Genomic DNA, 24,667 nt, shown 5'->3' with positions numbered 1-24,667 from the left:
CCGGTCCCCAACAGCAGGCTGGAGACCTTGTGGGTGATGGTGAGGCCCGATCACCGACGCAAGTTTGTCCTGGGCACCGTCTACCGCCCTCCGAGACGCAGCGTGGCGGACCTGGAGGCCGACTTCTCCGACCTGGAGGCCCAGTACCAGCGAATCACCATCGACCATCCATCAACCAATATTTTAGTCTGCGGTGATTTTAACTGTGACCTTTTCAAGCCTCCCACTGACCCAGCTAAACGTACACTGTCTGATTTTTTATCGATGTACTCGCTCACTCAATTTGTTAAAGCTCCGACGTTTACCTCTGGTTCACTACTTGACATTTTTATATCGAACAGTCGCACTCTAGTCAAACGTTGTAGCACAGTATTCTGTCATTTTAGTCCTCATAAACTTGTACGTACTGTTTTAAAAATCCCACGTCACCGTCAGCCACCGCGGACTGTTCGATCTCGTTGTTTGCGCCGTGTTTCCCTCGTTCAACTTCACTCGGACCTTCTACGCACTGATTGGACACCTGTGTTTTTAGCGTCCACCGTCACTGTCAAATGGAATGTTTTTACCGGCATTTTCTTACCGATTATTGACTACCATGCGCCCATGCGGACCGTGCGCATTAGGAACGTTCGTGCCCCCGCCGTTAGTGACGACACCCGTTCTCTGATGTCTCGCCGCCGCGCCGCGCTAGCCTCTCTCGGCCACAGCTCCAACGAGTACAAGGAGCTCAACCGCGCTGTACGTGCCGCTATTAGGAGTGACAGCTGTCACGATATCCAGCGCCGTCTACGCGAGGAGGGGAGTGGCTCTCTGTGGCAAGTTATTAGGCCAGCGGTCGAGAGTGGGAGAGCCGGGCACAGGCTGCCTGACGCCACGCCCGATCAGCTGAACAGTTTCTTTGTCGGCGTAGGTCCGCGTGTCGCCGGCGAGGTTAGAGATGCAGGGGAGACACCTGACCTGCCGTGCCGACTGCCACGTGTTGGAGCCTGTGCTTTTACCTTGACGACCTTGTCGCTGTCGGAGTTGAGGGCTGTCGTACTCGGCATGAGCGGCTCCGCCGCCCGCGGAGAGGATGGTATTTGCGCGCGCATGGTCCGCATGTCCTTTGACGCGATTGGCCCGGTGCTCCTGCATTTGGTCAATTCCAGCATCTCTCTATCGGATGTCCCTCAATCCTGGAAACATTCCCTCGTACACCCCATCCACAAAACCGGTGATCCTTCAGATCCATCAAATTTCCGGCCAATCTCTATCGTTCCTATTATATCCAAAATTGTAGAGAAAGCCGTACATCAACAGCTATACAGTTACCTATTCAACAACCATCTCCTCTCCCCCACTCAGCACGGTTTTCGGCCTCGTCACTCGACTGAAACCGCGCTGATATCCATATCCGATCACATCCTATCCGCTGCTACCGACCGTGGAGAGCTATCCCTTCTCTGCCTGCTGGATTTGAGCAAATGTTTTGATGTGATAGACCACGATAAATTATTGACTAAATTGCAGCTTCATGGTATTGATACAGCTTGGTTTTCGGCATATCTTCACGGCCACACCCAAAGTGTCAGCCTCACTGACGCTCTGGGTGGAAGAACTACTTCATCTCCGCTCCCCAACAGCATCGGTGTTTTCCAAGGCTCCGCCCTCGGCCCTCTTCTCTATTGCATTTTTGCCAACGACCTTAGCTTGTTCGCCGAGGATGCAGTCGTAGTTCAATATGCAGACGACACCCAAATTTTGGTCAGTGGAAAAAAGTCAGAAATTCATAACGTAGTATACCGGATGGAACAGACGCTAGCTTCTCTTGACCTCTGGTTCCGTGCCAACGGCTTAAAAGTCAATGCTGGGAAAACTCAGCTGATGCTGCTGGGTAGCGCTCAAAATTTGCGCAATGCCCCAAATGTTACGGTAAAATTTCGCGATCACGTTATCATTCCCGTTTCGGAAGCACAAAATCTTGGCCTGACGTTCGATCGCAACCTCACCTGGAACACTCACGTCTCTGCCGTCACCCGGCGCTGTTTCGGCATTCTCAGTGGCCTATCACATCTCAGGGGGCGCCTGCCTCCGTCCGTCATCTCCGTGCTGGTCAACGCCTTGGTTCTCTCGCAGCTTCGATACTGTATCACTGTCTATGGCAACGGTTCGAAGAAGAACCTTGCACTCATTCAGAAGACTCTAAATTATGGGGCAAAAATCATTTTCGGACGCAAAAAGTATGATCACGTGTCGGACCTGCTTGAGAAGCTGCGTTGGCTCAGCGCGGAGAACCTTGTGGTGCATGGCACACTGTGCATGGTGCACAAACTGCTGCGCTTCGGTGAGCCCGAGGTGTTAGCCGCCGGTTTGTCAACCGTGGCTGCCGCTAGGAGCTCACTAGGAGCGCAAGCTAGGGTGACCCGACAGGACCACTCACTATATGTGCTCCGATCTAGAACCGAAGCAGGCAAGAGGCGCTTCATCAGCCGTGGTCCGGTTCTTTACAACCGCCTGTCACCCGATTTGCTCGGGCTCCCGATGCCCGTTTTTAGGCACCGCCTCAGGCGGCTGCTGACGGATCCAACCTGACTGAGTTGAGTTAACCATCTGGTGTGTATGTGTGCTGGTATTGTCTGTATCTATGTTTCTTGTATTATCTTGACTATGATGTATGCGAGTGTGATTGTGATGCTTGTCTCTCTTTATCTTGACTTTGAAACCACCGTTTTAATTTTTGACGAGAGGATGTAATAGCCGCTTTTAGTGGATTTCCTTAATACACGTCTGAGTAAATCCCGAATGGATGTGACGTTTTCTAAGGTAATTCCGTTGATTTTGTAGGAAGAGTTAATAAAGTTTCGTTTCAACGTGATTTTGAAAGATTTACATTTTGAAGCATTAAGTACCAGTTTCCAGTCAGCCGCCCATCGTGCTACGTGCTAGTGAGGTTGCAGTGTACGATCGACATGGAATTACGTTTTTTTTTCTGAACAAAGATGTTTTTTCTGTAGGGAATAGTTACATAGGTATGTCAATTCTCGGCAGACTTCATCAGTATTTTCTCTAATGTTTTACTTGATAACTTTCATTTTGTCCCAAAAGTTCCACATATTTCACACACAAACATTATAAGGCCACACGTTTTGTTAAGTGGATTTCTTTTTATTGTTGTAATGGGATTCACTTTGAAATGCCTACTTCAAAACATAGCCTCAAGAACAACGATACAAATCTCCACCTTGAGACTAGAGTTCTGCACGGCTGCAATTTTCCACAGCCTAGCCGCCCCGCAGCCGTGGCTCCACAGCTTCCATGACAAAATATCGAAACGCAAAATATCGAAGCGCAAAATATCGAACGCAAATTATCGAAAGCAAAATATCGAAGTCGCAAATTATCGAAATTGCAAAATATCGAAATCGCAAAATATCGAATTGTAAAATATCGAAATCGCAAAATATCGAAATCGCAAAATATCGAATCGCAAAATATCGAATTGCAAAATATCGAAAGCGCAAAATATCGAATAGCATAATATCGAAAGCAAAATATCGAAACGCAAACTATCGAAACGCAAAATATCGAAACGCAACATATCGAAAGACAAAATATCGAAAGACAAAATATCGAAAGACAAAATATTGAAAGACAAAATATCGAAAGACAAAATATCGAAAGACAAAACATTGAAAGACAAAATATCGAAAGACAAAATATCGAAAAGGCAAAATATCGAACGCAGAATATCGAACGCAAAATATCGAACGCAAAATATCGAAAAGGCAGAATATGGAACGCAGAATATCGAAAAGGCAAAATATCGAACGCAAAATATCGAACAGACAAAATATCGAACGCAAAATATCGAAAAGGCAAAATATCGAACGCAAATATCGAAAAGGCAAAATATCGAACGCAAAATATCGGAAAGACAAAATAACGAACGCAAAGTGTCGAAAAGGTAAAATATCGACTTGAAATGGCCCTCTGCGGACTCCTTAGAGCTCTGTCGAACTCATCGGGCCCTCTGTTATCTGTAGGCCTCAAAGAGCAATCAGCAGGTCCATGACAGACTTGGAAAACTCTGATATTTTTTGTAGATCTCAGCAGTGGCGGCGGAAGGTAATTTCGGATGGGGTGCAAAGTTTTCTCAAGGGGCCCCTCTGGAAGTTTCGCCCCCCCCCCGAAATTTTTTAGAGTGATTATTATTGCTTTATGAAAAACGAAGATTTTGGAAAACTACTCCCAAACACACAAGTTCTGCAAAATATTTGAAATTACAGTGTACCTATCTCAAATAAAGCATAACGAAGCAAATGCAGCTAGTTTTTATCATCTTATCTTGTTTTAGTCTAGCCACCACCCTCAGCATCTCAACCCACTTTTCTGGATCCGCAGTGGACCATTAAGGGCCCTACGAGACCGTTCTTAGAAGACCGTGTTTAAAAACCCCTTGGAAACCGACCCCTTAGAGGCTCCTCCAGAGACCTACATGACTCCCCAGACCGAATGAGCCCTCCGACCAGGGTCGGTCCCTCAGAAGTTGCTGAAGGGTTTCAGAAAGCAGTATACTCGTAGGCTCGAAAGGCTTTTGATGGCTCTCAGAGACTGGCATCGGACCCAAAAAAGCCTGTATGGAGACCCTCCAAAGCTGGGATGGCCACCAGGAGCCGATGTTTAGCCTAAAGAGCCAGTATGGAGGACTGAATAGAGGAAAGGAGTCTCAGTGGGGCCTTCAGGAGCAAGCGTTTGGGCCCCAAAAGTATGAGTGGGGTCTTAGAGGCAGGTAGGCCCCTGGAGCGTATATTCCATAACACAACTGACTGGGGGGCTATTTGGAGCCCCCCCTCCTATCTCCGAAGCTACTGGACCGATTTTCAAAACTCAAACGGTGTTTGATAGCAGTGGCGGATCCAGGGTAGGGCAAATAGGGCAATTGCCCTCCACAAAGGACATCATTTTTAACATTACGTCTATGGCAGTGCATGAAAAGAAACAATAAATTGTGATGGTTTGCCCCTCCCAAAACTCTGGGTTGGATCCGCCTATGTTTGATAGCCCCGGAAGATCTGTCGAGCGAAACCGTTAATTTTGACAGTTCGATAGAGCTCTAGGGAGTCCGCAGAGGGCCATTTCAAGTCGATATTTTACCTTTTCGGCGCTTTGCGTTCGTTATTTTGTCATTCCGATATTTTGCGTTCGATATTTTGCCTTTTCGATATTCTGCGTTCGATATTCTGCCTTTCCGATATTTTGCGTTCGATATTTTGTCTGATCGATATTTTGCGTTCGCTATATTTGTCTTTTCGATATTCTGCGTTCGATATTTTGTCTTTTCGATATTCTGCGTTCCATATTTTGCCTTCTCGATAATTTGTCTTTCGATATTTTGTCTGTTCGATATTTTGCGTTCGATATTTTGTCTTTTCGATATTCTGCGTTAGATACTTTGCCTTTTCGATATTTTGTCTTTCGATATTTTGTCTCTCGATGTTTTGTCTTTCGATATTTTGTCTTTCAATATTTTGTCTTTCGATATTTCACGTTTCGATATTTTGCTTTCGATATTATGCTATTCGATATTTTGCGAGTTCGATATTTTGCAATTCGATATTATGCAATTCAATATTTTGCGATGTCGATATTTTGCGATGTCGATATTTTGCGGTTCGATATTTTGCGATTTCGATATTTTGCGCATTCGATATTTTGCTTTCGATATTCTGCCACTTCGATAATTTGTCTTCGATATTTTGCTATTCGATATTTTGCTTTTCGATATTTTGTCCGGAACCCGGCTGACAGCCACAGCCGCCCACAGCCGTGGCAAACTGTGGGCAGCCAGCCGTCAGCCGGCCGTGGATACTTTCAATGAAATGCAACCAAATAGTACATAATAAGTTGTTTTTAGTTGAAACATATAGCCAAAAGCACATTGCAATGGGCTATAAATTATCAAGCTCATGAAGCATCATAGGTTATTAAGTGGTTGTGTATCTGGCTTTAGGCCGAAGGCCTGAAGCCTGATGCGTATCTCATGCCTACACAAGCCCTTGCAAGGGGTTAAGAAAGATGGGTAGGTAGGGACCTACATCAACAGAAAACATAAACAACGAACCAGAATAGAAGCACTAGCAGTGTAGACATCTAATGCCAAATCCTGAAACATGGTTGTGGGACAGAACAACAGACCCTGATGCTTTTCATTATCAATGTTAGGTATGGAAAATGAAACTGAAGTTGATGGACTGTCAAACAGTGATTGTCTAGCCAAAACTCTTGCTTCTTTCTTACCTTGCATATTTTCTGGGGTGTGATATGCCAGGCTTGAAGCAGCCTTCTGAGTAAGTCTCAAACTAATTTGATATGCAAGGCATTAAAACACTAGTGAGCATCCAAGAAAGAAAAACATTCATCTATTTTGATTTTTCCAAATAATGATCTTCGCTCAAATCCCCAAGGACGTGCGAACCACAATTGCCTCTTTCAATCAAATATTTTACTTGAGTTTTTAATGACGTCAATAGCAAAGAAGTGGCAATAAATTGTTTTGTGTCACTGTAAACAGCCATAAAATCATAATTAATAAATAATACTGCTAAACAGTTAAAAACTTGCTCTCAAACGAAGATTAACCCGCGACCTGGTGGGGGGGGCTATTTTTTGCCCCCCTCCAGACTTTTCGATATATCTCCAGAACCGCTGCGCCGATCGTCACCAAACTTTCAGTACCCTCCCGGACATCAATTTTACACATTGTGACCAAAACTTTCCAGAGGCTATGATAGGTTGGCCGGAAATGACGTCAGAGTGACGTCATGTTCTGCCGTTTTCGACCCAAAAAAGGGTTTCGCGGGAAGAGCTGTCAGGCCTATAGCTTTGCAAATACAGAAAAATGATAAAAACATAAAAGCTGTAGGATCAACAGGGCTACAAAACTGCTATCTCGGATTTTTGAAATTTTTGAATTTGGACCCCCCCCCCCCAAAAAAAAAATTGGATATAATCGAAAAATCCAAAAAATTTTTTGAATTTCGCAAAACCGGAATATATGTGGTAGTCCTTACCGCCTTCCATCCACATACCAAATTTGAGATTGATACCTCTTTTTTTGGCGAAGTTATAGCGAAAAAACTGTTCAAAATTGATGACGTCAAATTTTCAAACTCAGTTTTTAGCAATTCTAGACCCCGTAGCGCAAAACAAGGACCACCATTAGACTCCCCGTGACGAGCTGCATCGAATCAATACCCATTTTATGCAAAACTATCAACTTTAAAATTTGACCTTTTTTGGCCTGACCTTGACCTGACCTTGACCTGAACTTCACCAGAAAGTGACCTAAGCAGTACCTGATAGTCTTATAACCAACACCATTGAGTTGGAAATGAAAAATTGGCCATAAAACATGCATCACACAACCTTAGTAAAGTTGGGCTCATGTGACCTGACCTGTGGGGCGTTCCACGACAAATCGACAAGTGCCCTGCACCCTCATATTTTATTTTTTGCTTAAAATTGGCCTAATGGGTTGTGATGGGCGGGGAAGCCAGCTGTGGCAAGGATTTTTTTTCTTCGAACAACGGTTTCCGAGATATAGCCTCGGGCAATTCTTGGAGTTCGCGCTGCAGCCCTATGTTTGGCGGCCTATAACTCAGAAACTATTAGTTTTTTACGAAAAAACTTCATATGGTTCAACTCACAATCAACCAACAAACATTTTGGCTATCTCGGATTTTCAATTTTTGAAAATTTTGATCACGTGACCTTTTGTCCTATTTTTCGAAGAGTGACCTTGATATTTTCCGCCCACTGAAAGTTGCAATTTTGTCTGATGACGATTAAAGCCTTATCAATTGTCATTCATATACGATAATAAAAACAGTGGTTATCGCCCTGCGTTGACCTCAGGTCAGGTCATTTTTATGACCTGTCCATTATTACGAGCGGGAGTGACAGCGAGATCTCGAGAATAAAGCAAGATAGCGACAAGCGGTAAACGGTAAAGGGTACACACGGATAAGGTCTATAATTTTTACTGAGGTCATTTTCAGGTCAGGTCAAAGATGACGTCACAGGAGCTAAAAGGAAGTCAAAATAGCGGCACTATACATATATATGAAGTTTTTCTCGAATAACTTTCAAGGTATCCCAGCTAGGAACAAACTAATAGCACCATCGTGATCCTCTCGTCAATCCGCATCGAAACATACGTATGTTGACCTCGAAAGGTCGAAAGGTCAAAAGTTGACCTTAGATCACGTGACCTAAGGTCAACTTTTGACCTTTCGACCTTTCGAGGTGAACATACATATGTTTCGATGCGGATCGACGAGAGGATCACGATGGTGCTATTAGTTTGTTCCTAGCTGGGATACCTTGAAAGTTATTCGAGAAAAACTTCATATATATGCATAGTGCCGCTATTTTGACTTCCTTTTAGCTCCTGTGACGTCATCTTTGACCTGACCTGAAAATGACCTCAATAAAAATTATAGACCTTATCCGTGTGTACCCTTTACCGTTTACCGCTTGTCGCTGTCTTGCTTTATTCTCGAGATCTCGCTGTCGCTCCCGCTCGTAATAATGGACAGGTCATAAAAATGACCTGACCTGAGGTCAACGCAGGGCGATGACCACTTTTTTATTATCGCATATGAATGACAATCGATAAGGCTTTAATCGTCATCAGACAAAATTGCAACTTTCAGTGGGGAAAATATCAAGGTCACTCTTCGAAAAATAGGACAAAAGGTCACGTGATCAAAATTTTCAAAAATTGAAAATCCGAGATAGCCAAAATGTTTGTTGGTTGATTGTGAGTTGAACCATATAAAGTTTTTATCGTAAAAAACAATAGTTTCTGAGTTATAGGCCGCCAAACATAGGGCTGCAGCGCGAACTCCAGGAATTGCTCGAGGCTATATCTCGGAAACCGTTGTTCGAAGAAAACAATCCTTGCCACAGCTGGCTTCCCCGCCCATCACAACCCCTTACACCAGTTTTCAACGAAGAATAAAATATGAGGGTGCAAATTTAATTTTTTATTTGTCGATTTGTCGTGGAACGCCCCCTGTGACCCTTGGTGACCTGACCTGTGACCTGACCTGGCATTGTCAGTGACCTCTAATAGCAACTTATCTACTAGGCAACTGACGCCCTATCGCTGATTATCGACAAAATGCGTTTTCCTCGGTGTTATAGCGCATTCCCTAGCAGACCCGTGAACGGTGAAACATTTCACCTTTGACCTGACCTGTGACGTCATCGGTGACCCCGAGGTCAATGAAATTTGGTTTCCTTCGACAAATTTGACAGGCCTTTCGAACGCCGTTTGAATTTTGCGGATCCGCCCAGTAGTTTCGGAGATACGAGGGGGGCAAAAAATAGCCCCCCCCCCCCCCCCACCAGGTCGCGTTATAAACAGACCCCACCAGGGCGCGGGTTAATCATCAAATTTTTACATTTTTAGAAGAAGACGTCATTTTATTAGTAAAGTCAACAGCTCGCTAAGAAATATTGTGTTCAGGGTTTTCACCGTCATGTGAATTACGTGTTCAGGGTTTTCACCATCATGTGAATTAACCGTGAGTAAGGTTCATGCTCACTTATAATCTAATTCCATTGGCTTCGTTGATCAGCATTTTCTGTTAGCGGTCACTCACGCACCAGTTAGAACATAAAGCGCCAGTTTTATATTATGTAATTGGACTTGCCGAAAAAGAAATACATCTATGAGTTATTTTAGATAATATTTTATGAAGCCCTTACCTGCCTTTACCTGGGCGTGATTTCTTTTTCTATTACCTGAAAGAATTATTGAACGCTCGTCTTCAATAGCTGTAAGGTGCTCTCATAATGACCAGGAGGTGAGATTGATTTGAGAGGGATGTGACAATGCAACATGTTGCATTTTCTGAAACTGTCAAGCTCTTGATGTCTGATGATGAAGGAACAATTGGTACCTATAATTAGTATTCTGTACCAGAGTGCAAACTCCCCTACAGCAAATGGTAAAACCATTACAGGTTTTCAAAGGCTTCACCACTTTCAATGTTGCTGGGCATCCTTTGCATGATTTTTACAGGCTATAAGACTGCTTATCAGAATGTAAGATTAAGGATTTAAAATTGTATATTTGAGTACTTAAGATTGAGCTTGAAATCTCACAGCCGTGGCCACAGCCGTAGCCGTGTTCTTGTAGATATTTGCAGCCGCCCCGGCCCACAGCCGTGGGGCTGCAGCCAGCCGCGGCTGCAGCCGGCCGGTGCAGACCTCTACTTGAGACAATAAGTGCAGCTGTGAAGACGAAAGCACCAATTTCAGTGTCGTTGGCAGTGCTGTAATTGTCATATAGTGGTGCATGTATCAGAGTCTGGAAACGAAGAGAGGCTATCAGCGACACCCATGCGCTCCCAGTAATCCCAGTGACCTCTGTGACCCGTGCTGGTCGCGAGGTCAGCACGTGTCGACTCCGTGCCGCCGCCGCGAGTCCGGCCAGCTCGCATAGCGCGGCTGGTTGAGGCTGCAGATATGGGAGGCGGCTCGGCTCAGGTCCAGTCAAACTGACCACTCTCTGACCATTCAATCTGTCCAGCCGGACAATAGTGACGGAACAGAGGTATTCGTAGTGGTGACGGTATACACGTGAAACACTTCTGCTCGCTTATAGCGAACGGTGGCGTGAAGAGGAGTGGTCGGGAGCGTGATAGCTGCGTGGTCATTTCGTTACAAAACAGGAGCTGTATCTACGTGAAATTCCCCAAACGACGTGCGAAAAGATTTGACGCATTTGCTATATTGTGTTACGGTTAAATTTCGCAGAAAGTTGACCACTTTACGGTTAAAATGCAAAGGATGCAATCACAAGCATACTGCTAGGGTCCTCTTAAATGCGCTAAACTTTGTACATCTATTTGCAGCACAGCGGTGTGATGCAATGCCTGAACCTGTGTAAACGTAAACGTATTTTACGTAAAATGTTAAGCTGAAAGCTGAATGTTAAGCTGAAATGTTAAGCGTGAAACCCTACTGCATCAAATTAGCAACACTGGTTTCACATTTTCAAACAAAACGAGCCAGAAGCCACCAAGCTTTGATGCGAATACATTCAAAGGCTTTAGTGTAAAAATGATCCACATGAAACGACATCACCCCGAGCTGTGTTCCGCAGGTATCGTCCGGCTCCGGGTACGTGTCGCGCTTTGTACACCTGCACGTGTACCAGCCGGTGGCGACCATTACCAGCGGCACAGAGTACCACGTCCAACAGGGCACCGCCATTCAGCTGGTCTGCGTCGTGGAAGGGGTAAGGAACGGGCAGGTGGCTCATGCTTGCAGCGGCATTCTGCGAGAAATGGGGAGAGGTGAGGGGTAAGGTCCGTACTTAGGTGAACGAGTCAGGCTCACCCACGTCGCAATGTCTCCAGACAGAAGAATTACTATTCGCCTTTGCCTCGATCTGCACTTGGTCAGGTGCTCTCTTACCTTTATAGACCTATTTTTTAGGTAGTGAGCCATCCCAGTGAGTCAGGTACAGCCCTCAGCAGACTGCGTGGTAGGTATTCTTTTTTTTCGACAAAACCGACAATAACTCAAAGGCTATGCTCAGTCGGTCGGAGCTCACTACAAATAGATGCGCCTTGCTCCACTACTTCGACTGGGTCTATCATTAAACGAATTATACGCCTTGTGTTGCAACAAAATGCAAAAGTTTGTTTTGGGGGCAAATATAAACTTTTGGGTTTTGTTGCCAAACTGGATGGAAAATGTACTATGATAATGCCAGCCTAAGGTGCGGAGTCTCGCGCATCTTGCCTTGCTGTTAGAATTTCCGAGTGATCGATAGCATAGTATTCGCGCTATTCTCGGCTTTGTCGAAAAAAGAATACCTACCACGCAGTTTGCAGAGGGCTGTACATACATACCTGTGTCCCCAGGTCAGCCGGTCAGGTACCGTGTCCCCAACCCTGAGATTTATGTACCGTGTCGCCAGCTCAGTGGGTCAGATAGGTACTGTGTCCCCAGGTCAGCGGGCTAGCTACCCGTGTCCCCCGTGTCCCCGTGCCGGAGGTGGGCTCATTCGGTGCTGATGGACCGTGCGCTCGAATTCCTTCGGTCTCAGATGACGGTACCACTCGCCGAAATGATTCCGTGTCCGACTGTAACGACACTTTATGAATCTTTATGATGGGTCGGCTCATATGGCGTGTCTGAAAGGATAATGGAATTGAACCAAGCGACCGAAATTTGCCGATCTGTCTTCCATATCTTTCTGAGGTTGTGTGTTTTAGCTGCAATCTGCCCTGCCTCCAACCTGAGTGAAATTGTAGACCGGTAGTCAATGAACATTGCACAGTTTATGTGCCATTTGATATGTGGTTGCTTAGTTCCGAGGAATGTAATGTGAAATAACCAAATTGACGACCTCAGAGTAAATTAAACTCTAGGGAAGCACACCTCGCGAGAGGTCCATGCGTCTCAAATGCGATGCTACGTTTTCCACCCCAGCAAAAGTCTCGTTCATTTTCCTTTTTCTCAAGGCTTTGTAATTTTATCACAATGACGGAAAGACATAATGTCATCATATCCTTTGCCCTTATGGAAACACTTTGCACATAATTCATAATTGAATACTAGCGCCATTCTTTTATATATATATCTTCGCAGTATCTAAACACGGAAAGCTTTGCTTATGCTATAAACAGGTTATATGTTATGCTGTCAGGTGTAGCGCTCTTTACAGCTCTAAAGATAAGTAGGAATGGAGCCCTCCTTCATGGATGGCCGGTTTAAATGAACATGGGCAGGGCGGTTGTAAATTGGCCTTCAATGTCATCAATGTTTTAATACAAGGATGCTTGGATGTTCCCCTACTGACTTGCAAGCCCATTTGGCGTTCGTTTTCAGGAACATAGTCGTGGCAATTCTCTATTTATGCCGGCTATGATCAATACGTAATATTGGAAGTGCTTCCAAACGAAGTACACTGTCAGACGAATAAATTTACGTTTGTCGGTTTTCCGGACATAAGTGTACACAGAAGCGCCGGTCAGGGCGATCGCCCTCCGGGCCTCTGCCCTTCCATCCCTCCCTCTCCCCTCGCTCCCGAGTCGACCCCGACCATTCGTGGACTCGACTCGGTCGTTAAAACTGTCATCGGAGGCGACTTAATTGTTTGACAACGGCGCTAGTGTCTGGAAAAGTAAACAATGTGATAGTCGGTCCGCTATACGCACCCAATGATTTGTAGCCGTATTATGTGCCCGTTTACACTCCCTGGAAACTTCATGGGTACTACTTAGGAACAGTTGTCGTAACGATCGGCCATTTGTCTGCTAGCTCATCGTGTGCTGTTTGCAATGATTGCAATTTACAATCCATCTGAATGGTGTGTGAAATGGGAAACATTTAAACTTTCTCTGTATTGCTTAAACTTTTTAAGAGTCCTTTTTGCCAGTGTGTGACCTGCTTACGCTGTTAGACGCTGAATAGTGGAAGGAGACATAAGTAAAAGCATGCAATGTTTCGTAGTTTTGCAAAACTTTTGACAAAGCTCCAGAAAACTATGCACTTTTCTCAATTTTATTTTTTATGCGATATTGGTGTAGATAGTCTCTCGTTCTAAGCTCTGACAGCACTCACGTTGCAGAGTCCGTCGCCGCCGAGTTTCGTATTCTGGTATCATGGAGAGGACATGATTAACTACGACAAGCTACGAGGAGGCATCACGGTGGAAACCGAGTCGCGAGAGAAGACTTACAGCAGGCTGACTATCACGAACGCCAAGCGGCAGGACTCGGGCAACTACAGCTGCAAGCCATCCAACGCTGAGCCCGTCTCCGTGCACGTCTACGTGTCAGAAGGTGAGAAGAGAAAATTGTGTTTTTTATAAATAAAAACACTACTGTTTGTTAGCTTCATCACCAGTTTATTGTGCACCTTTTTACAAAAACTATTGCTCTTGGATTAAATCTGAAGTTTATTTATGCTTTGTTATTATTTACGTTTATAGCTGTTTATGAACGATTTCAATTAGACGAAATGACGAGAGCGTCAGGCAGATATCGCAAGCCTCTCTCTCTCTCTCTCTCTCTCTCTCTCTCTCTCTCTCTCTCTCTCTCTCTCTCTCTCTCTCTCTCTCTCTCTCTCTCTCTCTCTCTCTCTCTCTCTCTCTCTCTCTCTCTCTCTCTCTCTCTCTCTGTCTCTGTCTCTGTCTCTGTCTCTGTCTCTCCCTCTCTCTCAAAATCTCCGCACCGACTGATCCATCACAGATGGCAGCTTCATAACAGAAGTAGATGCGCCACAAACCGAAGGTTAGGCAAATGAATTACCATGCAGATGAGAGCCGCTTATAGCAGGGGTAATAACCGGTCTGCTGCGAACAGCGCGGTGAATGACAGGACTATTTCGGGGCCGTGTCTCTCGCAACGTTCCGATATAGTCGATGCCAGGCGGCAACTGTATGGTGCCCAAAGGGGATCATCTATAACTGGAGAAGATGTAAGCCGTTCTGGACCATTCTCCGTCTGATAAACTCCGGGTCAATGTCCGGACAAATAATGCCCTCTGCTTCACGGTTCATCACCGGTGGCAACGGCCTGAGGCGTCTTCCTGTCCCGACCCCACCCAGGGCAGTAGGCGGAACTATGGTCAAGCGTACCCATTTTCGGGAACGCATTTTCGTTCCCATGTTTGGGAACGATAAACCCAAATATGGGAACGCCATGTAAGCATTATTTAAAACAAGAAAAAGAACTGTTAAATGACGTCCAAAAAATATAAAACGATCGTGAACCGCCTGATAGTTGTCTTAATATTGTTGGGAAAGAGTTTGATATTGTAAGGCCCATCGTAGTTTCAAATCGTTACCCTATTTCTAAAGCACACACACAGAAATATTGAGCGGAAAAACGGTGTAATTGAAAGTACCAAAAGGAACATTTTTTTGGTGTAAAATTACTCTGTTTTCTGCGTAAAAGAACACTTATATGTGTGTTTTGCTAGCTTCGGGGTGCTTCACTATTGTGTAGGAGAACCGCTTTCAGTGTACCTTTACCGAGGATCTCGCGTTACATTTACGCACAAATATGTGTTTTTGGTAAAAAGTACCAAAAGGAACACTCGCGTGGTAATCGTACACAAATTCATGGCGGTAAAATTACACAAATATGACGGTTATTATAACGATTTTTTTCTGGTAAAGCTAATGTTGGGCCCGCAAAATTTGTAACGCAAGCGACACACGGCGGGACGTTGTCGCCAGCCGCGAGCCTTAGCTAAATGCAACGAAACATTGTGATGCTCAATGCCTACCCCATGCTGCAAACACGTTTGTTTGTTTGTCGTTTATTATTAAGAATCGACATGACATCTGACGGAAATAAAAGTTAGATTAGCGTATATGTATACCTTATGATGTATATAAGCTGATATTTCACAACGCATATGGGCGCCGCTACAGGCCGCAGCCACCGCCCGTCTCCCGTCAACTGCCCGTAATTGATAAATAAAAAATATGTCATCTGTACGCACTACTTCACTGTGCCAAAATTCTCGTTCATTTAATTAGCCATCGGCTCTCTGTTGCCTATCTGGCAAAATATTAGCATACCTATACCTAATTAACCCTAGAAAAGCATGAAAGTGCATCCATTATTTTCATAACACGACAGCAGTTCAGTTGAAAAATTACAAGCCCACCTCAGCACTCCGACAAAGCTGGATAATTTCCAGCAGCTCCTCCAATGTCGCTCCGCTTCAGATTTCCGACTCGGTCTTGATTGCAGATATCAGACGATGACCACAATGCAGTATTTCACTTATTATTCACTTATTCACTCATTACTCAGCTTATTATCCACCTAGATAAACACCACAGCACTGTTTTATCTCACTGATGTCACAAGAATGGGCAAACTCACTCTGCGCACTGCAGCCACAACACTCCCCCGACGGCCCCCGCGGTCCCCGGCGCACAACTGACAGATTGCGAAAATGGCGCCGCCGCCGTCAGCATTTAGCTCAAAATTTCGCTAAATTTACACGGGTTGACGTAAGCGAACGGTGCTCTGGATCAGGGATGCGGAGCCGTGGACATTTCAGACGGCTCCGGCTCCGGCTCCGGCTCCGGAGAAAGAAATCGGCTCCGGCTCCGGCTCCGGCTCCGGGTGAAATGTATTGGCGGCTCCGGCTCCGGCTCCGGCTCCGAGTAAAATGATCCGGCTCCGGCGGCTCCGGCTCCGGCGGCTCCGGCTCCGGCTTCTACTCAGTACATCCCCCATGCGATCAATTAAATACGGGTGGAAGAAAAAAGGCGATGGGATTGGTACACGTTGCTTCTGTATTTGCATAACAAGGCTATTTTGAATACCACATTGTTTTACGCCTTGTACTGTCAAACCGAACTATAGGTAAATAATTGTTTCCTCTTAACCCTATTAGTGGCAGGGGGGTTGTTTTCATCCACCCCTCAGGTTTTTCGGGAATATCTCCGAAACCGCTGAAGCTACGATGCTGAAATTTTCTGACTTTTCCTCAAACTAAATTGGGCATATTCCCTGAAAATTTCAAGTTCATAACTTTACCAGGGGCGGCTCCAGAGCACTGGGAATTGGGGGGTCCTATTCGTGAAGCGAGTCATTTGGGCGAAGATCACGATGCTGATGTATTATAACTGTATGCACCAGTTTTACGAACAGTGAATGAAAGGTATCATGTGATAACATATACAAAGTTATTGTGCATCCTCTTTTGACACGTTTTTGCTATAATAGGCGGATCCAGGCGTCCAAAAAGGGGGGGGGGTTCATACTGAAGTGTACAGTACCATTTGATGAGCGGTTTCGTAGTAGTTACATTGCCAGAAAGCGATCAAATGCACCATACCATGTAGTTGTGAACACCCACAAGCGATGTTTTCCCCTAAAATCATAGGCGCGTCCAGGTGCTGAATATTGGGAAATAATTAGTAATTACATCTGTATCCGCCTATGATTTTTGAAAATGCATATTTTTAGGACCCATGTGAATTCCTGGTTCATTCTCTATCGATCGGCAAAAGTTGCGTTAAGATTGGTTCGAAAACCTAGCCGTGATAAACAGTCTAAAATGTATCTGCAATTTGCCCGTTTTTACCCCCCTCTACCCCCCTATTGACATTTTTTTTAGAAATGTAGATCACGTTGAGCGAAATCGAATGCCGTTTGAATTTTGAAAATCGGCCCGTTAGATCTCGAGATATCAGGGGGGGGGGGAGTCGTAAACAGCCCCCCCTGCCACTAATAGGGGTAGCCAGGAGCCTGCCACTAATAGGGTTAAGAAAAGGAGCCGGAGTCGCCCCTTTTTTGACGGCTCCGGCTCCGGCTCCGGCTCCGGGCTATATTGTTTCACGGCTCCGGCTCCGGCTCCGGCTCCGGGCAAAATATGCCGGCTCCGGCGGCTCCGGCTCCGGCTCCGGCTCCGGCTCCGCATCCCTGCTCTGGATGTGTACCGCAATTACCAGTGTGACACAACACTCATTCGCTTATGGATACACTTGCTTTGCATGAAAACATATCAGTTAGGTATTTGAACATCTGTTATGCTGTTACATTATCCTGTTTTGCGTAAAGATGCTTGTGTGGTGTAATAAAACTGCCGATGTTTGTTAGTTAACCAATAAACGTCGTACAAAAACAAACTTATTCTTGATGCCTTTACTTATTATGGCGTTGTGCGACGGATACCTTGCTTGTTTATCACGTAAATACTTAAACTAAAGATATTTTACTACGTGAAGCAGAACTTTGAAGCTATTTGAACTATTTACGAGTATATTGAACTTGACATCGCTCAATATTTCTGTGTGTGCAGTCCATCACCCGGGCCGCGAGCCCAAATTTGGGAACGCTCTCGTACACTGGCGCTGCAAGCGTTCCTTATTATGGGAACGGCGTACCCAAAATTGGGAACGATTTCACCGACGCCTTTCAGGGGCTCTTTTCATTAACAAGCATCACGTCCAACGCCGCAAATTATTGTTAACGCAACAATCATCAGATGACCTTTCCGGCAAGACCGTTGCATGTTTCGCCCGGTCTTCTGCGCTTTTATTCCCGTCGATCTCGCAGCGGGCACGCCCCCCTCTGCAGGATTACGTAATCCACAACGCTCAGCGATGTTCAACAAGGTCTTCCATACCTATATCCACCGTCCGCGCCGAGGGTGGAGACATGTCAAGCACCTGTCTGCTAATCACCGAGAGTTGACGAGCACAAGAAGTATCCAAAAATGGGAACGCTGAATATGTTACACCCTCAAAACACCTAGTCCCAATGAAAATCTAGTTTTTCCTTTCTTAATGAGTGTAAGTGGCAAAAGGCCTGGTAGGATGGGCACGAGGTATGATCGAAATCAGCATAAAAATTATAAATAAGCCACACAGAGCGACCTATATCAGATAAATTCCCCCCAAACGATCATGCTTAGAAACGCCGAAGACAAAAACCACGCTCATGACGCTGCTTATAAAACAACGCTAAACAGCTAGCATCCAAATAAAATATGTCTTTCAGGGCTGATAAAATACAGCTGAATGATTTTAAACCACTGAAACTGAGTTTACAACAGTAGTTCGGTAAAATCACTGACGTTCCACGCGGTCGATCGCCCCGACACCAAAAGTCAACAATATTACCTCGGGACTGTCCGCGTGTTCGCTTGCATATGTCAGCATCTGGTGTCGCTAGAATGAAACTTCATAACCAGGCGAAAATTATTATACTTGACCTCAAAATGTAAAAAATGCTTCATTTTCCTTAAAATTGCATGTTAAATGTCGTATAACCCATATTTCCACCATTCTGTCATTTTTAAAAAATCATTAAAAATATCATTCCACGGTCAATTTCCTTGTTCCACGGTCAGATTAAAGATAACTTTATGGAGATTTAGTAGATACTTAAATCAGCGTGCACTTTTTTGAGACGTGATGCACTTTTGAGTTTTAGTGGGCGAACGGCCGAAAAATTGCCTTCCGTTCTCATAAATGGGAACGCCCGTTCCCATATTTGGGAACTCCGTTCCCAAAAATGGGAACGTTCCTATATTTGGGTACTCATGACCATAGTTCCGCCTACTGAGGGAGGAGGATGCCGAGGGTGGTTTGCCGTTGAGAGGTCGTCGCTCTCCGCCCGGCGAGCTCCCCATTACGACTTCTGTCACACGACAGTTCTGTTAAGAGCTTCACCGAAGTCTGATGTGGAACACGACTTTGTTCTAAACTTTAACTGACACAAAAAGATTTCCTCTTCAGATAACAGTGGGCGGTGCACCTTCGTGATGTGTTATAGATCCCGATTACCTAGCATTGATCGGCGTGCTAGAGCGTTGCAATTAATCGTATTTTATCATCCATTGAGCCTGACTTTTCGATTGGGAGCCACAACTTTGTTCAAACCAATGAGCCGTTCGCCAGGCCACTCCGATCCCTGTGGTAGTGTCCCGCTCTGCTCACTGCGGGACCGCTCGGTTCCATCCGCCGTTCCACACCGAGCTTTCCGCCTTCGACTCTGTATTAATTTGTCCTGGCCTCCGACACCGTCGCCAACTCCGGAACTAATCTGTTTAGCTAAGTTGCCCGAGGGCACTTTGTCCACATCCATACATCGCCGGGACCACCCTGCGATAAATTGCATCCGACGTTCGGCAGAGTGGATATAGGTACGAGTCGCGGGGCGAGAGCCCAAACAACAGTGGTGGTACGGTTTAAGCACGGAGTCAGTCGATTATCAGTTTGAATCTCTAGTTTACGACGGATAAGACTCGGAATAAGGGCTTGTGATACCCTGGTACACTAACAAAAGAGGCTGTGGTCGATGAGCCAAAAGATCCGCGCTTTTTTGGTATGCATATTTTGGAAAACGTTAACGATTTCAGATTCGCAGAAGTTGGGATGCTATTATAGTCAGTAACTGCGCGTGCATACATCTCTAGCCAAAGCCTTCCAGGTGCGCTCCTAGCTCACCCTCCAGGCGGTGCTCCACTCTTTCATCGTGCAATATTCCGTATTGAGTCATGCATGACCCAGCCAACCTTGAGGTCCCTGTGGCACTGGACTGCTCTGTGTCGATTGAATTCCTGCACAGTGCGGCCTCCCATCGCATAAACTTTGCAACCTAATGATGAACTTCAAATAGAGCTACAGTCTTCATACCTACTCTGAATTTGTTCAGTATAAATGCGTTCGAGCAGTGACGAAAAATAAGTGAACAATGAACATTCAGATAGTTTAGGTATTTAGCAACAAATACGTAAAGCTGTTGCTAGGTCTGACTGAACATATATTTCACATGGTTTTGACGCCAACGGCAGTTCTGAGGCTAAAAAAGTGTCTGGCTGGGCAGACGAGTGTGACCTATAGCGATATGATGATTGAGTGGACAGCCTGGGACTTTATCGAACTGGTGGCCGCGATGCCATGCAATGGAGGTCTGCAGGACAAAAAATCCGTCGCACGAGTCTGCCGGATGATATTTCTGAATGTCGTATCACATGCGTACTTTGGAATGCGGATGCCTATAGAGCTGTTGTGGTTATGGAATTATTTGAGCATGTTTTTATAATAGTTTTGTGCGCGAAAAACACAAGGAATGTCTAAAGAAAGCGTTCATTAATTATTCAAGACATATAATATTTTGGTGTAACTCGGCTGACAATCTCGCAGCGTGTCCGTGGGCTTTGTAACTCCCAACATTGCCCTGAAAAGCAAGCAGTGGTGATATTCATTGCCATGCAAAAAAGAAACGACAGAAATGTAGGTAATGCAACTTTTCATATTCATCTGGTCCAACCCAGCCGAATGAGGTAATACGTTGACTGGAAATTAAAAAGTACTATGAATTATTGATTTTTAATTCTGTTATTCCGTTGTGTGCCGTTACGCTTGTGCGCGTTTCTTACTATTCAAACGAGCAACCCTACGCCTTTGGATTAGGGATCTGTCATTTATAACTGTGAGGGGCTAGCATCATTATGATATAGGTAGGATGCTGTATTGTTCAAATCAGTTACAAATTATTTTCTTGTTTTAACATCTTACATTGCCCTACCTTTGTCACGCGTATGTGCGCAGTGCCTAGTACGTGTTACATTGCATCGATGCTTGGTTTACTGAACTACCAAGCGCACAATTGTATGATACTCTGCAGTGTGTCCTTTACTTTTTAGAATAAATAACCTGAATAAAAATAGACTTCAAATGCTCTGTATTTATTGCCACTGAAGTATGGAGCCCACCATGAAGCATGCATGATACAGGGCAGTCCGCCTCAAGCTTCACCTCTTTCCCTGTAAAGGTGCACATAAAGCTATTCAAGGTATGCCCCACTCTTTCTTTGTAGGTACATGCCACTTCATAGTAATAATTGTCATTCATATATGCTCGGGCCGTTCATTGGCTTTATATTTGGTAAATAAATACATTGACTATGTGACTGCTTAAAGTAACCAGGGTTGTATACCAATCAAGTCGATTGAATTGATTGATTTGTTTCAACGCGTATTTTGAGTTGATTGGATTGAGTCGATTGACTTTTCGAGATGACTGGTTGACTGACTCGTTTGACTTTAGCGACTGGTTGACTGATTTGATTCCCGAAAATTGTGACTCGTATGATTGAGTCGATTGAATGGAAAGTTCAAATAAGTTTTAGTTGACGAAAAATAATGACACCAATTGATGACATCAAAGATCACAAAACTACACTGAAAACTGCTTGTCATCACAACTGCAATATGGGGTAGATGGCCAAATAAAGAACAGGGCCTAAACATGAACAGCCAACTTTGACTTTCAACTGCAATAACTGCTCCAATCCTATCCTGGTGATAGAACCTGGCGATGCACCTACCTAGGTACCTTTCTGCACTCAGCAGGAAACTTTTTTTTTTAAATCCAGATGATAAAGTGCAAGGCCCTATATACTAATAAAGTGTGATTAATTAATAATTCACATCTCCACGACCACATCTCCTCAGAAACAACCCACTGAACTCTATAAATATCTGAAACCCCTACAAAAATAACTGAAACAAAAGCGCCGTTTTCGTCTCGCTAATTACGTTTACGTAGGTACCTAATTTATAGCTAATTTGCTGCATTGTTTAATTTGCAGCAGAACGTTTGTTGATCCTTTTCTCCTGAGAGCCTATGCATAACATATTTAATATATTTCATTTTCCTTAAAATATTTTACCGAATATTATTAAGTGGTTTTATTTCAAATGAAATAATAATTAAAACGAAATTGGTGTTGTACAACCGATTTATTTTATGATGATCTACCATACTACATGATAATCAATGACGTCATCTTATCAAAAAATCAAAAGACGTAGAATAAGGATTTATAAAAGCTTAGCATACTTATTGGCAAAACGTTTTCTTTGTTGATCTTGCAATTTATCAACTTTATTTCATAAATGTACCAGATTTATCACAGGCTATATTAATAAGGAAAGGAAGGAATGATTGACCTACCTCACAGGTACCTATCTACCTTCGTTGGTACTGTTGGTAGCCAGTGACACATCTAGGCAGGTAAGTAGGTACCTACCTGCTTTCCTGCTGTCTTCATAAAGTATACCTAATGAAGTTGTCAAATTTGTAGCACATTTTCAACACTTTCATATGGTGTCAGTGTGGCATGAAACCTAGCTAGGTTCATTATGTTCAGGATTCATTTCAGAAGAGCTCCGCATAACTCACATAAGAGACAGACAGGGACTTTACATGGGGTTAGATGGCCTGATGACTTAGCTGGAATATGGCCAAAATTAAATTGACAACTTTTAGGTGAAAGGTGGTGATTTGGGTTAAGGGGCGAGTCAACTACTGGGTTATTTTGCACCCATTAAATGAAACTTCTGCTCCAATTCTACCCATTGAACCTCAATATCATGATCCACCTGTCCATCACTAGGTATCCTTCCTTATTACATAGAAACTGTGAATGGCATGGCAATTTATAATTTTAAATGACAATATTTTTATGTTTCTTCTGTAGGTAGGTAGGTAGGTAGGTAGGTAGGTAGGTAGGTACACCAGACTGCTATGGACACTTTTCCAAGTTGGTGGGGCAAAAAACCTAATGTATGTCTTGGTTTGAGTCGTTTGATTGAGTTGATTGATTCCTTTCATTGTCGCGTTTGAGTCGATTGAATCAATTCCCGAAAACTGCTCTGACTTGATTGATTTGATTGGTTTCCCAAATTTGTCGTGATTGAATTGATTGCTATTGATTGAGTCGTATACAACCCTGGGAGTTACTTTAAGTAACTCCCGTGTCCAAGTGCTTCAGTTATGCTCGGTCAATCTGTTGATCTAAAAATGCTTACGGTAATTTAGTAGAAGGGTGGAAAATCTTTATTTTGCCATATGCTCCCAATTCTGGTGCTCACTATCAGCCAGTATTTAATAAGCTGCATATTGGTGATGTTTTGGTTACCTTTTTGTTATTGTGGGCAGCCTCATTTAACGCAGCATGGAGTTCACGAAAGAGCGCTACTTTTCAGCAAGCTGTCGCGTGAATCACTCGAAACTGCGCTGCCGAATTTCGCACGACAAGGGCAATAATTGAGCCCACCCGTTTTACGAGTGTTGTTCACATTTCACGACGACTCGCCGCCAGCTCCGGTGCCATATGTGTCTCACAACGCTCGGTCGTCATTGATCTGGCCAGCTTTCGGAGCGTTTGCGTCGCTGCATGATGCCCCGCTCGCTGGTCCTTTCCCCGGCTAGGCTCGCTCAGTGGGTGTCAAGTCGCGTCATCGCGCCAGCATGCAGAGATGTCAGCGGATACACTGAAAGCGGCTACAGGCATCGTCCCACACTAGATAGCCGTACCCGTCCCGGGATCATCCGCGACCGTCGTGAAACGCCCTCCGGCAAATTCCACTCGGAAATGAAACGCCGCGGATACGGTGCTGTTTGAAATAAATGAACTAAACAAATGGCAAAACAGCAAATGGACGCTTTGAAAATGGTAGGCATAACGAGAGACAAACTGCTGCAAATGGTGCTGGATCTATTTGGGCGATGAGCTCCTGCGTCGAGTCGACAACTGCACAGTTGGGTACGGGGACCCGCAGTTGCTACTGTACAGCGACCCTGAGTAAATTATCTCAGCACCCTCACAGTGAACAAAGATAAGCTGTCAGAGGGCACGCACAGAAAACCTCAGCTGCTCTTGTATAGGGACCATCAGTCGATATCAATATTATCGGTTGTTACTGGACAGGACAGACGGCTAGAGTTGGGGTTCGTGTACAGTAGCAACTGCGGGTCCCCGTACGCTCTGATTGTTGTTATTCTGCTCAGTCGGTGATGGTTCAAACGTTCGTAGGTTCTCGGTTGGTGATCGGTATTTATGTTTGCGATAGGTCGGTCTAGGATTGTGATCTGTCAGTAAGTGTTCAATAGTGGTCAGCGATCGATAACTGGCCGGTGATCGGTCAGTTGTAGGTTGGCAATTCGTGGCAATTTAATAATTCGGCTACACCACATACGTGACCACGTGAATGCGCAGTTGAACTAGATTGTGTATGCCATTTGAGCATGCGTAATGTGCGTTTGCTCATAAATTTGCAGAAGTGACTGCATCTGAACGACATTGAAAGATGTGTCAATAAGCATGACTAATGCAGC

At 44.6% G+C, this 24,667-nt stretch overlaps 1 protein-coding gene across 1 annotated transcript in view; it reads left to right on the top strand.

The window, feature by feature from the left end:
* Positions 1 to 24,667, top strand: part of LOC122374335 (lachesin-like) — a 74,381-nt gene that overhangs the window by 32,516 nt on the left and 17,198 nt on the right. Inside the window, exons 4-5 of the mRNA XM_043353026.1 lie at positions 11,156 to 11,290; positions 13,634 to 13,847. Coding sequence (XP_043208961.1) covers positions 11,156 to 11,290; positions 13,634 to 13,847 — 349 coding nt within the window. The remainder of the gene's footprint in view (positions 1 to 11,155; positions 11,291 to 13,633; positions 13,848 to 24,667) is intronic.

The sequence above is a fragment of the Amphibalanus amphitrite genome, unplaced genomic scaffold, assembly GCF_019059575.1.
Source record: "Amphibalanus amphitrite isolate SeventyFive unplaced genomic scaffold, NRLGWU_Aamphi_draft 001641F_arrow, whole genome shotgun sequence".
Lineage (NCBI taxonomy): Eukaryota > Metazoa > Arthropoda > Thecostraca > Balanomorpha > Balanidae > Amphibalanus > Amphibalanus amphitrite.
The sequence above is the reverse complement of the archived record's forward strand: the minus strand, read 5'-3'. Positions and strand labels throughout refer to the sequence as shown.